Below are 18,584 nucleotides of genomic sequence, written 5' to 3' on the forward strand. Positions count from 1 at the left end.
ATCTGTATTAACTGTGTAGCAGGTGAAAAAGGGGGGTTGGGGTGTCCAAGGGAATTGGCTCCTCTGTGCATGGAGCTGTGAACTCTTAAAAGAAAAAGTGAAGGCACAGAGCCCTGTTTGGGTGGTAGAGCTGCTTCTGGTGAGCTTTTCCTCCATCCATGTGTGTCACTGGGTGTCTGTCAGGTGCTGCACTGTCACCTTTGCTTAGAAGCACAGGTAACCACAGTGAGAGCAGCAGTACCAGGTCAGCCTGTGCACATTACCCTGCATGTGCTGGCAGAGTGAGTGCTGGCTGGTCCCCCAGTTTCTAATCACTGGGATAATTGGGCTGGGTAATTGCCAGGCAGCCTTGTTAGCTTTGCTGTGAGTCACCCATTGTGTGTGTCTGCCACTGGAACAATAAGAATAAGTGGGCAGATTTTCTGCTAAAATAATTGGACAATCAAGAGTATTTTGTCTTGTGGCCAGTTGCCTTCACAGACATCACACCTGAAGCTGTTGTGGAAGTACTGGCTGTACACACAGGCAAAATAATGGTGTCAGTCAGCTATGAAAAGTTAACTTGGCAGTAATCTTCACTTAACTTAGACAGACTGTTCCAATAGGCTTTGGAGATTTCACCTCCACCTTTGCCCCCCTGTTCTAAAATTGTCTGTGAGCCTTTAAAAGGGCAGGGAGAGTTGGAAGATTTTATTGAATAGTAGTTCTGGGTACTTTTCTTGTTTGAAATGCCCTGCAAATAATACTTGGGGATTAATTTTGATTTTTTTTGAGAGTTGAATTTGAAAAATTTTCACTGTCAGTGTTTGCATTATGTGGATTGCTCAGAATAGGGATTTCATATCTGTCTGCCTTGTTTGTAGAGAAAAGGAAAAAAAGGTTAAGATGATAGCATTTGCATTTACTGTAATGCTGTTGCTTTTTATTAGGAAGCAGAGTTAATGATTCAAGCATGAGTTTCACCTCTTCATGCTGTACCAGTTGTCTCAAGGGGATTTTTTTGGAGAGAGATGCATGTAAACAAATACTATTGAATTTAAACATGTGGCTGTGTGTTTTAAGAAGCCCCACTCAGCAGTAACAGCAGAGACAAGGAAAATGATGCAGTATTGGAAATTTTGTAATAATGATTCTGCAAGTATATCGGATTTCAGTAGGTGATCTCTATTTCTGAACACTCTATGTCCTTGCTTTTTTGCATCAGCAAAAATGTTAGGTGGAACAGAGGGACTGTAGGTGGGCTGCTCAATAAGGAAAATTGAAATGAATCCTTGCAAAGAAAGTTGGCTAAAAATACTTCATGTAAAGTGACTTTATGTAGAGCTTTCTAAGGATTAAGTTTAACAAGGAGTCTTACTATGTCTGATTATTAGCATGGAAGAATATTTACTAAAATGGAAAATATGAAAATTTTTCTTGCATTTTTGCAAGGCTTATTATTTCTTGTAAGTAAATGTCCTTTTTTTGATTTTGTGTGAAAAATCTGTTTGAGAAGATGCTTCTCTCTCAGTTCTGTGGTGTTCCTGCAGCATTCTTTTGGGGTTTTTTTGTTTGTTTTTTCTTCTTTTTATTTTATTTTATTTTATTTTTTATTTTAAGGAAAGACCACAGTTTAATTGTACTGACTTGTCCTTCTGAGGCTAGTAGGTACTACCATTATTTTGTGTGTTAATTTTTGTATTGTATCTTAGTCTTTTGTTACTCTTGGTGAAAGAAAGTTTGTCGTATGCTCAGATGACTAATAGAGGAAGATTTAATTTTTTTAAAGCTCTTTTTTTGTGAATTCTGAAAGGGTAAAAAATAAATGTATGGCATCTTCAGTAAGGGGAGATATAAACAACTGTTAATAAAAGTTGGAAAAAAACCCCAGGTAAATATTTTTATTTTCATCTCTTTGTTTGCTGAATACTTGCTGCTTCTGGTATGTTCAGTTGAGGGATGACAAATAGTTTGGGTGGATTTTTTTGGTATTTGTTCTCTTTTTACAAGTAAGAGACAGCTGCTGCTCTTGAAATGTAGGCAAATTTGATGACACTGTATATCAAACTGAATGAATGAATCAGGATATGGTGGGAAGTTCTATTTTTGTTCTGCATAGAAAGCAAAGAAAAATGGCAGAAAACTTGCCATGGTCTAGAGAGATGGACAACTGAATTAATCAAAGAACAGAACCAGACAAAACTCATGGGATGCTGCATTGCTGCAAGAATTATATAGCTTTTAAAATAGAAAACAAGATTTAGGTACAGACTTCCTTTCTATATTCATGAGTCTCCAAATTATTGGGGTGTTGTGGCCCATCTTCCCTGGTCTGTCTTCCTGACCCTGCATGCCCTTGCCTGTTGTGGTTTGTTTCTGTTGTATTCACAGGCTGAGAACTCTTGCTTGTGCTTCCATAATTTCCTATTATGGCTGCCTGACCTCTTCTTTCCTCTTTGTTCTTCCTGCTCATATTAAAAAAAAGCTCCCCCAAAAAAACCAGTCAGAAGTGGTCAAGAGCTTTATTGTGTTACTCAGAATTTCTGTGCAATCATTTTTGCATCTCTTTCCTCTTGATTTTTTCCCACTAGTGTCTGATTGTTGAATCACTGTGTTGCAAGTCTATACAGTAAAATATAAAAACCTTCTATGCTTTATATTTTTTTAAGCTTGTAAATGAAGTAATGAGAAAAAGATGTGATCAAGATTTTAATCAAATCATGAAAGAAAAGAATCTGTTTAAAGTAATGAAATCATCGTTCTCATTTTACTTTTCTTCCAAATACTGTCTTTCAAAAAACAGCTCTGGGCTATAGCACGTGCAGGGAAAAAATCAGATATATGTTCTTGTGGGCTTGACAGTTCCACAGTTCTTTTCTGTTTTTAAATAATGACTCTGCAAAATTGTCCAGATGATCAATTTATCAGCACTCTGCAAGAGAGGTTCGTAAACATCTTTTTCTTTAGTCCAGTTAGCTTCCTAAACAGTCATTATGTTGTCTTTTTTCTTATTTATTCCTATTTTCTTCTCTATTCAAGTGAGACCTGAACCAGACTAATTCACACCTTAAAATCCTCCAATACACCAACATCAGAACTGAATGCTAAATTTTTCCAAGCATGGTTACTGAGATGTAGGCAGTCATATCTGAATTTCTAGTTGAGTGGAAATCATCTGTGTTTACTCTCTTACTCATCTGAAGAAATCCTAGATTTTCTTATAAAATCCAAACATAGTCCTTCGTGTTTCCTGTAAGTCTTGTCTGAATTGTGCCTTTTAAACTTAGGTAGGACCAACTGCTAACTGCTGTCACTTTTACTTTTGGAGTTTGACCTTTAAAGAATCATCTTGAGAAACTCAGTATAATATAATTTCATGCCTTTAGACTTTTTTCTCCATCTATCCTATGTTTTATTTGTAAAGAAACTGAATGGCATTTGCTATTTAGGTGCAGCTATGTAATTCCATTAGGATGGGAGCATTTGGAGAAGTTAATTTTTGTTTTATCAATCCGTTAGAGAACCAGGAGAGTTCTGTTTTCCCATGATTAAACTGCTCAGTCATTCTGTAAAAGGGATGAAAATATGAACTGGTGACACAGCCTGCCTGCCTTAAAGCTCTTTAAAGCATTTGATTAGCAAATTTGACCACCAAAATGTCCAGTTGTGTTAAATGACCAAATTGTAGTTTTATCCACAGTGTACTGACATCGTGATGACTCTTCAAAGTAGGTTTTTGTGATTCCATTCTCAGATGGAGATGGAAATTTCATGGAATATGGCTTTAGAAACAAATAATTCTTGCTGGGAGCCAGCCTTCTGCCAAAACTTGCCTGGTTTGTCTGTTTACCTGATAAAGCACTGGCTTGCAGCACTACCCAGATTTTTAATGCAAGCAGCTCTTTTTGCCCAGTTTCCACTATTTTGAGGTTGATCTTTCAGCTCAAATGGGATCATGTTTTTTTAATGTCCCACCCTAGAAGGTCAGTGATCTGAGGGACACCAGGACTGTCCTTTGAGTCTAAGACAGGTGGAAAAAGGAGAATACTGAAGAGTTGAAGATGAGAGCACATCAGAGAGCTGTGTCAGGCTGTGTTCCTCTGAGGGCACATCTGGGCAGGTAATGCCAACCTGTGTGCAGTGGGAGAGAGCTATGTGAAGGTAACTTGGTGTGCACCTTAGAATGCTTCAGGCACTGGATTAGTTTCAGCATTGACTGTGGTGCTCTTGTGCTGTGCTGCAACAGAGGTTAAAAACTATTGTTGCAGCATCATGTCTTCTCATTTTGGCTTCCCTATAGGGAGGGAGCAAATGCCACAAGAGTTAGAACTGCATTTTGTGGACTATTTTAATATGAAGAAGGAGAGAATCCTGCTTTGAGTACAGTTCATGTGTGCTTTATACATTTAGTTATGCTATTTGGCATAAAAATAGGTTTGCCTGTGTTTTCCATCCACTTCCTTTTCTTGTTGAAAGGTAAGGTTCTAAACAGAAATGGAATTTTCCTTATTGACTTTTCTCAGAATTGACTGTGCCTGCTGGACTGTTTCCTAGAAGTGTACAACTTATTTCAATAGCTAGTTTTGCAAAATTCATCTTTCTGTTGGTGGCTTTCTTCACTGTTTTGCCTTTTGGTGGACAACAGCCTAAGAAAAAATTGAGGACATGTATTTTGAGGAAAGAAGAGAGTAAATAATTACTGAACAACATGATGTTCATTGAGTTTATTTTGCAGATAATTATATAATTTTTAAGTCCATACAAATGAAAATGCTGCCTGTTTCTTTGTTTAGTTTTAAACATTTGTAACAAATCTAGCAGCTCTCTTTTCTGTCCTCTTTAGATGGATAAATTCTCTGGGGTTAAGTAATATCATTGATGCTTTCAGGAGGAGGTTATTATTGTCCTGCAAAATTATTAATGCCTTCAGCAGAATGAGACCACGTCTGACACACTTTAGGTTGCATCCTTGCTGTGTAAGAACTGAAACCAGTTTTGTAGTGTACATCTGCTGCAGTGCTATGGATGGCAAGAGTATAAAGTGTTAAAAGGGAACTTGTACATAAATACTTTGAAAGTACACTGATGTACTTTAGGTAAATTGGAATGGGAATGCATAATCAAAAATCTTCCCATTTCAGGCATTTTGTGAATGGCGTTTCATCACTGCTTGTACTTGCATTTGAGTTGAAAAAATAATAATTCAGAATGTTTAAATAAAGTACCTAGTTGTAATTATGATAATTTCAGAATGCATTTTAAATCAAGCAACTATGCTTTCATGTACACATACTTAGATGTATTGTGTATTTGTTTTTAAATGAAAAGAAACCTGGTCTCCATCTTCCTGTTGACATCAAACAATCCTCTGATATGCAAATCCAGCTATGGGGAGAACAGATACACAGGGTTTGTTTGGATTCAGTCCAAGACTGAAAGAAAATTATATTTAAAGACGTAATTTATATGCTTTGCCTCATTTAAATGAAAATGCATTTTGAAATAATCCCTATAACTAAACATTTGGTGGAATGTTAAGATCCTTTGTACGACTGATGCATTTTGCTATAGGTAGTTTAAAAGCATCTCTCTCATACTCCTCTGTGTCTCTAATGTGCAGATGCAGCTGTCAGCTTCTCAGTGGCATGTTTTAACACAGTATGAAAACATTTTTATTTTTTCAAATTAATAAATGTTTGTCATATGAACTTTCTTAAGGCATGTGTGAGTGTGAAGTCTGTACACACAATTAAAATACATCAAGTATTTTGCTTTTCATCTAAAATTTTGCTAGTCTTAATGTTGTTTATGTATTTTTTCCTCGTGTGTAACTTCAAAACGTGACACAATATGATTTCTTTGGAAACAGAGGCTAAAAAAATCAACGTTTCAATCTTTTTCCCTTCGCTGCAGAATTTTTAATGATTAAACTTTTGCATTTTAAGATTGGCTGAATCCCAGTTTTTCACTGGACAGTTACTCAGTACCTGAATACAACATTTGAAGATGATGTGTATAGCAGAGTGTAATAGCTTTGTGTAAGCTTTAACAGGGCAGTAAAATGTTACCAGTAATCAGGAATGAGTTTTTATGCAGGATAGAAAATATTTGAGCAGGAGTTACATTACTGTGGAATTTTCAGTTCCTTTAGTTCCCTTTCATGTATTGCAGAAGTTTTTATAATTAATGTGACCAATTGTTCTTAAGTGATTTTTGTGACTGTGTGATACTCCTATTCTTTTTTTCCTCTTTTTAAAAAATGAGGGTATGGAAAATCAATTTTGATGTAATTTTATTTAATTTGGGATGTCCTGTGGCACATAACTTTATATCTGATCTTTATTTGTTCTGTGGCTACTTTATACTAGATCTCTCTGACCACATTAATCCAGCGCTGAGGAGTACTAAATGCTGTATAAATCCTTTTTAGGGGTAGGAGTTTTATTTCATTAATGTTATTTGTGTCTCTGTGTGTAGACTGACACTGACATGCAGTGATGATACATATATTAATATTTAAGGGGAAAGTTTTCTGTCAAGAAATTTTGTTAAACCTTTCTCATTAGGTTGTGAGCGTCTTTTTTTTTTTAATTTTTTAATTAAGGGTTTTCTGTCTTTTATTTTTTTTCAGTCATTTTATGCAAATTTAAATTTTTAATATTCACTATCCATGTTTTTTTTAAGCATTTTAAGAAACAGAAGAGGTTGATTCCCGAAAGAACAGTTTGGAAGTACTTTGTTCAGCTTTGCAGTGCCTTGGAACATATGCATTCTCGTCGTGTTATGCATAGAGGTAATACAGGATCAAAGATGATTTGTCCTTACTAAACCTTTGACAATGTGAGAATTAAGCTGGCTGGAATCAGTTTTGACAGCTGAAACACTATATGTTTCTGTAAGATTTTTATAATAGAAAACGGAGAGAAGTTTGTGGTTGTATATTTGTTGTGATAGGGATTTGTTTGATAGCAAGTTTTTCAAAATACACAGTAGCTCTGTAAGTGATGAACACTGTCATAGCTGCTTCATTTTTCTGGCTCTTGCCTTCTGTCCTGTATTTTTATTTCTGTATTTGCCTAAGTTGTTGTCTTGCCCCAAGTGTTGTTACTTGCCTTGCACATCTGTCAGTCCATTCTTTACACCTCACCTGATTGTCTTCAAGAATATTTGCCCCTGCCCTGCTTGCTTGTGGTGTACTGGCCCTTCTCCTAATCCCTTCTCTATTGCATTATGTGTAGGTCTGAGCATTTCCTCCAATTCTCTGCTCCTTTCCACGATTTCCAGTCTCTGTGTCCCAACAGCCCTTGTAGATGCCAGCTATCCCTGTCAGGTACTAAATTTCCTTGGCCCATTTTAAACCTTGGTGCTGCTGTCTCCTCTGGATGTGGTCTTCATTTCTCCTTGTAACTCGAGTCAGAGAAAATGGATCATAATATAGCTTCTCAGATCTACTTTTTTTTTTTTTTTTCCTTTTGAAATCCCTTTGGTTATGGGACTGTGAGTTGTGTGTGAGCTGTCACTTTTTGGGTTCAGGTGACATTACCTGTATAGGTTGGTGGCTCCCTGTGCTAGAATGCAGCTCACTGCCCGATAGAAACAGTCTCTCAGTGTCTGCTGAGCTCTGTCATTTGCAGCTGGAAATTTTGCATCCTTAGCAGGTGAGCTTAGATAACCCTATCCCTGCAAATGCCTTTCCCTTTCTCCTTTTTTTTTCCCTTTGTGCATTTGGACAGATGCCTGCAAGTGCAAATGATACTAAGAGAAGGATGTGGAATACAGATTCTTTACATAGGTACAAGTATCTTCCTTCAATATTTTTTTTATAATTAAATTAGTTACTTTCTGTATATTTTAGCTCAAAACAGAAGGATTTAAGTTCCTTAAACTGAAATATATAGTCAGAAATTCTGGCAAACCTATGGCAAATCTAATGATTCCATGGTTACATGCCAAAAGCAGTGGCACTTAAAGCTATTTTTAAATTGAGCTGTATCCATGTTGGATTATTACACAAAGGGTTATCCAAACTCCTGAAAACTGGGTCTGATAGCAGGAGAACATGATTGCTTCTGTCTTCCTCTAAAGCTTGTAAGGTTTTTAACTTTTTTACCAGGAACCTGAAAATGCTGGTGTTTGAAGGGTTATTAACCACTCCTTTTACTGTGCCTGTATCTTAGGCAGACTGTAATCCCCTGTTACCAAAGTGAACTGGTTTCTGTAAGTTTAGGGCCAGGGTGAATTGTTCTTCCTCAGAGTAAGAGCTAAACTCCCTTGCCAAACAAATAAACAGTCAGTTTATTTAGAGGACTAACAAGGTAGGTATCTTGTTAGAAATCACAGAACAAGAGTCTCTGCTGTTTGTCTCTAAGGGACTGAATTAAAACTTAAACTGGATATTACTTGTGAAAAATAATTGTCTGGGGTATACATCATTATTTTTCTTTGTTTCTACTTGATCAGCCCAACTCAGTTGATAAGTTTAAATAACTATTCTCCTGAGTAAACTTGCTTTTTTTTTTTTTTTTTTTAATGCCTGCTCTTACAGAGAATCAGTTACCTATTTCAAATAAATAACGTTATGCCACTGTGGGTAATTTGATCAGCAAAAGTGATATACTTTAGAATTCTTGAAAACATTTTTAGGTTGTTACTTAAGATATAAGTATATAGAGATTCTCTAGTTCTAATGTAAGTTTTTCTGTGTAGCTTAGATAAAGCAGTAATGAACTCCTCTGTATGTGCTTCTGGACTTTTAAGTGTGTGGGGTTTTTTGTTTGTTTGCTTGTTTTTTAAAAAAATACTTGCCATGGCTCTTGATTTTCTTTGCTTGAGTGATGGTTGCACTACTAAAATAGTGAATTTGAAATTCTACATTCCAGACCCATTCTTTCTGAATAGCATTGTCAAATTTTACCAATATTTGGTGTAAATAAATCCTCTTTGGGTTAATTGTTAATAGAAGAGTAGCTTTTCATGCATCCACACTGTGAATTTTAAATTTTTAAATTTATTTTTTCTTTCAGACATCAAGCCAGCAAACGTATTCATTACAGCCACAGGAGTAGTAAAGCTGGGAGATCTTGGACTTGGTCGATTTTTCAGCTCTAAAACCACAGCTGCACATTCTTTAGGTAAGCTTTCTCTGAGGTACAGATGTTGGGCAGGTAGTCTTTTACATGGTGAAAATACTGTGCCCACTCAGGAGGAGGATGAAAAGGGTTAGGATCAGCTAAAGCTGTTTTTAAGCAATTATACAAATACAGTCCTAAAGGTATTCTTAATAAAAAAATGGTCAGCACCATGGACAAATACAGAAACGCTGTAACACTGAGACATTACTTTCTGTATCCTTTGGGTATTTTCCCTCCTTTCTTTGCATAATTTAATGTACATTTCTGCCTCTGAACAAGTATTTAAGACAACAGTGTTACCTAGATATGCTAGGAAAAATTAAGGCGACAATATGGTGCATTTTTTAAAAATTGGTTTGAACTTTATTCTGTGTTTGAAGGAATCTTGTAATTCGGTGTGCTTGCATGAGTAGTATTAATGACCTCTTGGTTATTTGGTTTCAAAGGGCTCCCAGAGGAGCTTCCCTTTTTTAAGGTGACATTTCTCAATATAAACTTGGGTAAAACCTAAACCAAATTTTCAGATAGCTTTTTTTCTATTCTTGCTTTTGTAAGTCTTCTGAAATGCTCAGTTTACTCTTTGCTAGCAGTGTATTTTCTCTATCCAAACAAAATTTTCATGTGATTTGGTTTTTTTTGAATAGCATGTGAATATTAGGATGATTAAGAAGCCTTTAAAGAAAAGTAATTAAATATTTGGCATGTAGTTTAAGTTTAAAAGTAGGTAATGGATGATTGACAGAATCTAAGAGGATTTTAGTAGAAGAGAAAAATCTTGTAAATAGAGTAACATGAGCTTTAGAGAGAAATGCAGGATTAGTGTTCATAATACTGTTAAACTGGAGTTTTTTGATAAGAAAACATCCTTTTCCCTCACTGAAGTGTCTGTGTTTGGTGGTTGCTGAACTCAAGCCTGTTCATTGATTGCATGTTTGTTATGTTTGTACCACATTTGAGGTGTGAGTGATATATTTGTTAATGGCCAAAAATAGAGTATTTTGGACAGGAAATTTTTGACACTATCTTTGCTTCCCTCTTCTCCAAAAAGCCTTTGGTCACTCATTTGTGCCTTCCAGTTTTGACCATGTTTGGTGCAGACTGGTAAAGTCAAACCCACGAGTAACTGCAGAGGTGTAACTGCAGAGAAGCCCAGACACAGAGTGCAGCCTTTTATCAGCAGGAGACTGGGGAGGAGTGGAGAGCCCAGGCTGGAAATGTGCTTGAGTGCCATTCTGGAGGTCAGTCAGGTGTGACACTAGAGTTCTGCTGCTGCCACAGAGCACAGTGTATCACCAAAGTTCATGCTGCCCTTGTGTCTAGGTTTAAAAGACAGGTGTCTGCTAAGAAATTTAGAAGCTTCTCTTTGAAATGGAGAATGTAAACACCCTCCCTCCAAATTATTAACATTTTGAAATTAAGGAGCACTCAGACAAAGATATGGGAATAGGAATAACAGTTCTTTACTAGGAAAATTAAAATAGAAATATAGTATTACAAAGAACAAACCCAAAACACTGGCAGAGTCAGAATACAGCCTGACTCCCTGTCAGGGTGTTGGTATCAGTCCCATTAAATGGTGGCTGCATCCTCCTGCAGCGGCAGATGTGGTTCTGTTGAAGCAGTGGTCCTGTAGAAGGATGTAGTTTTACTCTGAAGGTCCAGTGATGATGAGGGAAGGTCCAGTTTTCCTCTGGAATCCAGTGGAAAAGGCTGCTTTGGTGTTCCAAATCTCAGATTTTATCTAGATAGGAAAGGCTTGGCTCCTCCCCCTGGCTGGAGCATCTCCCAGTGGGATGATGTAATTTTATCAGTCATTCGCTGGGACTCAATGGCCCATTAACAGAAGATACCTTCCTGAAGGAAGGATGGGTTGTGGAAAAGATAAAGATGACTTCCCACTTGGTTTTAACAGATGGCCCTTTAGCAGAGAATATCTCCCTGGATGTAAGGATTACTGCCCCACCTGGTTTCAACAGATGGTGATAGAATACAAATTTTTGGTCATATCCTGTATTGCAGGATGCAGTAAAACACCTTGTGAGCCAGTGGAGAGCACTGTGGAGAGGCTGGATTGGGTTCTTGTAGGTGGGCTCTGCTCCTGCTGGCAAATGGAAGGAGGGAGTGAAGAGGGAGCTGTAAATCCTAATCCAAGGAGTAGGAGCTCATGGATAAGGCAAAGGTCAGCAGTGAGGGTGGGAGAGTAGACTTGCATTCTGAGGAATAGGTCAGGATGTTAAAGAGGAGCAGACTGCCTCAACCCTGGATTATTTTGGCTCCTGGCAGGGGAATAGTTGTGAGGGCTGAGCTGGGAATTTTAAAAAGCTGAAGACTGCACCAGAGTTAAAAACATTGTAAAACCCCTGAGCCCTTAAAAGCTCGTCTTCTACAGATCCAAGAGTCTTCCAGAGAGTAGGGGAAGGAGGGGAGGATGGCAGCTTTGTTTCTTCTGTTGGTTGCTGTGTCTTGGTAGAGGAGTTACTTTTTATTTTCTTTTTTCCCCATCTCCTATTTTCCCATTTCCCTCATAATTATGTCCTAATGTCAGAATTCAGCCTAGAAAAAAGGTTTGTGTCAGCTGTTAACTTAAGCTACAGAGGAGACAGTGACTTTCTGATTTCTCATGTCACTAGGAAAGACCACTTCTTAAATTGATTTCTGCTGCAGTTTCTGATGCTGGTTTTCTTGAAATTTCTTTCAAAGTTGTATCTTTTTATGATTCCATAAACCTTTGGCACATGTAACCTAGTAAATTACAAACATATGTGTAGCAATTTATACTTGTTTACAGGCTTTATAAAAATTTCAGTAGCAAACTAGATTCAGGCTTTCAGAGATAAAGAAATGTACTAAAATTTTAATTAGCTACAGCTTCTAACTGCTAATTATGAATAATACTGATTTAATTAGAATCTTTACTGATGGTCCATTTGAAACAAATGAAAAAAAATGCACTGGACAGGTTTTTTTCATGTTCTTATCTCTTTCTATACAGATTTTTCGAGAATTTTCTATTGTCATGCCTGTATCTTTTTGGAAATACAAGACCTTTCTTAAAAAAGGGCAGAGGGAATGGAGGGATTTGATATTGTTGGTTTGATACAAACTTGACAAAATTTCTTGTTTCCAGGAGACCTTACATTAGAAAGGGGAATATGATTCAACAAAGACTTTTTACTCCCTTCCCTAGAACTTAGGATTTTCATGCTGCAGTTGTTTTAATGCCAGGCCTTATTGGTGAAATGGCAGTTCTAAGGCCAGCTCATGGATATATGCATTTTTTTTGCTAGCCATTCAGTGGATGTAAAAATAATTACAAAATAATTACAAAAGGAATTACGTGATTTCTCCTGTGGCTGTGCTGTAAGGCTACACACTGTGCTGTACAGGCAGGAGCTGCCACCAGCATGGGGATCCCTTCTTGCAGGGCAAGTGAGCAGATCTGCAATCTTCTTAAAATGCCTGAATGCAGAGAATCATCTGCATGGAATTCTGCTCTTCTGTGTCTTGACAGCTTGTGTCATTTCTGTGATACTGCTGTCCCCAGCACACACTGTGTTATGTGAGGGGTTGACTGTAAACTCACATGGGTTGTGGAGGATAAAATACCTTGTGCAAATGTGTGCAAATACTCTCTTCTCACATATGGATCTCTAATGCAGAAGAGGGTGTGCTGAGGTGGTGGTTTTGGTGGTTTACTGTTCTGTGAGTAGAATAAACTCCACTTAGAAACCCAGCCATACTCAGAACCTGCACCCTCAGTGTGCAGTAAGGCTGACAGGGAAATCTGCAGCTGAGTCATTGCAGTTGTGAAAGAAGCTGTGCTAACATAGCTCTTGAATTTTATGTACAGAAACATGAGATCTCTTACAGTAGTTTGAAAGCTAAAAAGAAGTTACTGTGTTGTTATAAAATAACTCAAGATACTTATAGATTGTAGAAGGGCTGTTTGCACATTGTGGGCGAGGTTGCAGAGTTACTTTGGATAAATGTAGTATTTTGGGTCCTGTCCCAAGACAAGCCCTTGACTTGGACATCTCCTATAGCTATATTAAATAAGTAAAACCCCCTGAACATTATAGAATCAGTAGGGCTGTAAAGGACCTCCAAACTGCTTGTTTGTCAAGCAGTGGTTTGTCCGTCTTCAGCATCCACATTCATCCTGTTAAGCATGTTGTAGTGAACTCTATATTACAGAGTTGCTGTAATCCTATGACCACTGAGTCATATATAAACCATGTCTTTTGGTCACTGAAATTTGGCCTCTTTAGCCCCCTTCCTGAATTCTGATGCTTATTTATGCCAGTGCATGAAATGTCAGTAATGATTATGTGGCCCTTTTTAAAACTGTGGTCTGTTAAACCTGTTCTGAATGAACCACTGCATTGTTTGTATAAGTAGATTTAACATTTACCAGTCAGTTTTCTCCCAGCCTAAAAATGCTTGATAGCTTTTAGGGCTAGTAACTATTTTAGAACTACTAACTATATTAGAGCAACTTAGCATATTTTGTTCCACTCCTTGGTGCACTTGTTTAACTTGACTCAGATGCATTGTGAGTTATATGTTTATCCAGGTAGTAAGATGGACTGTTGATATCATAACTCCCTTTTGTGTAATAGATTATTTGCTGATCCTTCAGATCAGCTCCCTGATCTGTGTTAATCATCATTTTCATTATGTCCATTCCCTCTGCCAGTAACAGAAACTTCCATAATCAACATTTTCTGAATCTACAGCATCTTCAAAGGGAGGGAGCTCCAGAGCAGCAGCAGATTCTGAGGAGACACTGTATTTGACCCAAACCATTTTCAAGTTTACTGTTCAGACTTGCAGGTTATCACAGGTCTGCAGATGCAGTGAGCATAATGCTGAAGTTACTGATTTTTGTTCTTAAAAAAGTAGGCACCTCAATGACTTAGCTCACTTTCTTGTATTATCCCACTTCTGTGTCTTCAGATTAGTAAAGGAAGTCAGGAATTTGCATATCTCTATGCTACTGGGATGCTGTATTTCACTTAACAGAAAAAAAAATGGTCCAGGAAGGAAATGCAACATATAATCACTCTGGTAGTTGCTTACCAGTAGCACAGGTATGTCCTGAGAGTACTCACTGTGTTAAAAGGATCATTGCAATGCTTTCAGTAGTTCCTGAATGTCAGAATAATGAATCTTTAGTGTCATGTTCTGTTAAAAACAGTTTACAGGTAGTAATGATGTCTGAATCTTCAGGTTGTTTGTGTGATTCCATGAGTAAGGTAACTAATTTCAATTCCTTTCACTAGTTGGTCACTGGGGGCTTCAGGTTGTATTGCAGTGAAGGTGTTAGACTAGGCTAAATGCTGTAAAATAGAAACATTTGTTCTTGCTTTTCACTATCATCAATCTTTCACAGTCATATCAGACCCCTAACGTATCAGCAGGCTTCCCAGAGCTACTGGTTAAAATTACCTTTGTTTTTGGTAGACTATGAACCTTCAAACCTCAGTGTTTTCAGGTGCCCCCTGTGGATTCTGTGAAGCCTCTTTCTGACACATTGCTCACTGCCAGCCACTTGTGTGATACCTCAGAGCAGCAGAGGCACTGCTGCTGTAGCCAGTGAGCAATCACATTACTGTTAAACTTATTTCTGTTCTTAGATGAATTTTGCCAACAAAGCATCAGAATGTACTAAACCAGTGCTTTAATTAATGGATACCAAATGCAGCTGAAATTTTTCAGAGGCATTCAAGCTCACAAGTCCTTGGGGTGTTAAAATAAATTCAAGAAGGAAGTAAAACAGTAAGGTAATAAAAATATGGAACCCATGTCTTTCCAAATGTTTAGTTGCAGTTCTAATCTTAATGTATCTGTCATTAAGTGTCTGTTAAAGTACTGATGTTGACTAGAGTAGTTATTTTGGCATTTTGATCTACCCATCTGCTTGCCTATTGTTTTACAGAGAAAAGACCATTCTCTCTTGTGGGTGAATGCAAACATCCTATGAGAGTACATGTCTCTCCCATAGTATTCTCTTGAGCTGCCTTTCCCCAGCCTTTCTCTTTTTAAGTTATTAACATTCTGTGGCACTCTGCTTTCCCAGAGCTGGAAGTCTCCCCACAATGTTTAGGGTGCAGGTCCATTGAAGGATATCACATGGGGACCCCTGTCTTTGCCTGTCTGTTACAGAAGCAGATTATATGGGTTTTCAACATTGTTTGCCAAGGAGTAGATGAGCTGAAATTATGTATTACCAGCAGCAGTGGCCTGACCTGAGATAGATGGGTCTGGGTTTCCCTATCTTGAGCTGGGCCCTTCAAGTAGGAAAGTAATGCTCCCTATTCCCTAAGAATGTATGACATAGCTTGACATGCAGAATTTCTTAAAGGTAGGGCATCTTGTCAAAAGAAAACCCTTAACTTTTGGAAATTATTAGAGTAAAATTAAGTGTGATTACTTAAAGCTGTTTAACCTGATTATTCAGATGTGAAAATACTTATATATGCACTGTATCTCTGTTTCCAGTTTTCATACAAAGATCAATTCTGAATTAGCCTCATCTATTCAGAAGAGCAGAAGTACAACCAGATCTTTGTTGCAATAATAAGTGAGGTTCATACTACAAAGAATAAAAATGAGAAGTTGCTGATTTTAATCACTGATGGTGTTGCAAGATGTTTGGTTTCAAAATAAAATCAACTTTAATTGACAGAAATCAGCTGGTTTTCATCATCAGGATTCAGTGCTTAAGAAAATATTCAAACAAAATTGAAATAAAAATCTGTATAGATCTGTGGCTTTTTAAATTTTTTTTTTTTTTTTTTGCTATTAGGTAGTTATTTGGGGGTACAGGGAGAAAGTTCAGAAACTATGCACTAAAATTGCCACTACCATTATTTTCCACAACTTCTTTTTCTTGTTGCTCTGTCATACATGAAACCATCACTCAGCTACTTCTTAGTAGTGATATTTTTTATAGAGCTAAAATGTCTCTCAGTATTTCTCTCTTCTAAGTAGCTTGTGACACAGATTAGTAGAGTTTGATTAAAATCAAGGGGAAAGATGTTCCAGAGTATCCAATATAAGTTTACTCTGGGACAGTCCTGATAAATGCTGATTTTCTAGAGCAGAAATTTCCAGAGCCCACAAGTGTGAGGCAGGATTAAGCTGGGACAGGCACAGGTTTGGAGCTGAAAAGCCCTTTTGGAATTGAGTCCTGATGGCTGAGTCACCCATAGAACCTCAGCTTCTGCTGGGCTTGCTGTTTTCCTGCCCTTGTCTCTGAAGGGCCTGAATCTCAGGCTCAGATTTAATTTCAGCTATTCAAAATAGCTGTGTTTTCTAGTTTCAAACCAGCTTTTTCAGCTTTATATATTCTCAGAGGAAGAACAGAACTCGTGAAACAAAAAGCAAAATTCAGCCCATGGAAGAGAATCTGTAGCTGCTGTTTCTAGCCACATGATAACATTTTGGAAAAGTAGCAGGGATGGATGTGTGTAGTACCTTCCCTTGGTTCTGTTCAGAAAAAACAAATTACTTATGGGGTTCTTTAAAAGCAAAATTTGGAAGTATTCCAAAACTGCATAGCTCTTTTAATGTGGTATGAGCAGTGAAAAAAAAAGCTGCACTGGATGAAATAGATACCTAATTAAGGTAGACTGAAATATCCTAAGTAGGAGTTGAAGTTTTAAGTGTAGCAAAATGAGAAAGATGAAAAATATTCTTCTACCAAGAAAACTGTAATTTTACTACTGTGTAACAACAAAAATTTTCATTCAAAAATACTTGTGGTTTCTTTGCAGTTGGTACACCTTATTATATGTCTCCAGAGAGAATACATGAAAATGGTTACAACTTCAAGTCTGACATCTGGTCTCTAGGCTGTCTGCTGTATGAGGTAACAGTGATATATACAGTGAACTTAATAACACTCTTGAACTCTCCCCTTCCCCTGCCTCCCTCCCCTTCTATAACTTCAGCCTGTGAAATACTTTTATTTGTGTTTAACTTCAACTTGCCTTTAACTGGGCTTGCTACAAAGGTTTTACAGCAATTTCTTGAAGATGGGGCATGACTGAAGCATTGATAAATGAATGATAGCAAGCAGATGTAAAATTGTTCTAGGTGTTTTCATGGCCTATGCTGGTTATATGATTTTGTTAATAAATGCATTGAGAAGTAGTAGGATTGATTTGAATATGTAAGTAATGCTTTCAAAAACTGCAATATAGTTATTTTAATACAAATTTCTTATTTTTATAAATACTTTAAACCTAAGTAAAATTTTGAAAAAAGTTTACTGTACCTATTGCTACTAGCTTGGGTAAAATTCTCAGTTTAATAACTTCTGTTGCACACACATGTAATTTTTCTGTTCTTCTGTGATGGTTAAACTGCAATTGTTTGCTTCTCTGTGAGTACAGTTGAGACTGGTAGGTGATACATAATTTTAAATAAGGCTATATTTTGAGAAAATAAAGATACAGGGCACATGGAAATGGAGGCAAGTGAAGGTGTGAAGAACAAGTAGGCTTCTAAAACAAATTCATTTTCCAAGTCTGCATATCATTTCTTGATTAGAAGAATAAATACTTTTATTGAACAATGCTGGGGGAAAAAATGGTTCCATCAGCAATGACAGTGAAGTCTCCCCAGTCATGTTCCAGGTAGAATCTAATACACTCAAATCACTTTGTTTACCTACAAGCCATCTGCCTCAGTGGGTCAGCATAACTCATTTAACACATACTCAGCAGTATCAGCACCTCCTTGTTTATTTTAGGATTTTGTAGAAGACATTGGCAGCCTGTTGAGGTTGGATGTTACTGCTAGGTGAATCATCTCCAGTGATATTTGTTTACTTTCTATCACTGACACGTTGCTTTGAATATTAAAAGGATGAAGAGCTATTTTGCAAATCTGCAGTTTACAGATGTGTGTATAGCTGTTGCTTTAAATCCTGGGGATCATTCAGGGAAGGAAGTCCAGCTGATAGCAAGTATTCAGAAGTTGAATCCTGAACTAAAATCTAATCCTGTGTTGGGATTCCTCAATACTGACCATAGCAGCTGCTTTGAAATTCAGTGTCCTGCTTTACACACTTGTGCAAGCCCTAAGGTAGATGAGCATTTTTCAGTATTTTGATTTCTTTGCCCCTTATTGGTTTACATGAGGACTTTTTAAATCTGGAAACAAGCAAATAAATCCTTTGAATTACTATTATATAAAATCCCTACAGTTTAACATTAATTTTTCTTTTATGCTATGTGAAATGAAATTGCTGGATATAAATCAGTAATACTTTTCTAAAGATTTTTTATAGGTTGCTGCCTTAATGCTGGTAGAATATATTAAACACCTATGTGAATATTACATTTTTCTTTGATGTGGTAGATAATCCTAAAATAAATAACTTGGTTCCATTGATTAACTCAGCATCTTGAAATACATTCTGCTTTGATTTATTTTAGAGGTTTTACCAGGATGCTATTTAAGGTG

The 18,584-nt window shown here is 37.1% G+C and overlaps 1 protein-coding gene across 2 annotated transcripts in view; it reads left to right on the forward strand.

Annotated features, from left to right (window-relative positions):
- The window catches only part of NEK7 (NIMA related kinase 7), a 58,954-nt gene that overhangs the window by 30,307 nt on the left and 10,063 nt on the right, over positions 1–18,584 (forward strand). For both annotated transcript variants that reach the window (XM_079313541.1, XM_079313542.1), the window contains exons 6-8: positions 6,664–6,772; positions 9,003–9,110; positions 16,889–16,983. In XM_079313541.1, coding sequence (XP_079169667.1) covers positions 6,664–6,772; positions 9,003–9,110; positions 16,889–16,983 — 312 coding nt within the window. The remainder of the gene's footprint in view (positions 1–6,663; positions 6,773–9,002; positions 9,111–16,888; positions 16,984–18,584) is intronic.

This window comes from Erithacus rubecula (assembly GCF_903797595.1).
Source record: "Erithacus rubecula genome assembly, chromosome: 10".
Lineage (NCBI taxonomy): Eukaryota > Metazoa > Chordata > Aves > Passeriformes > Muscicapidae > Erithacus > Erithacus rubecula.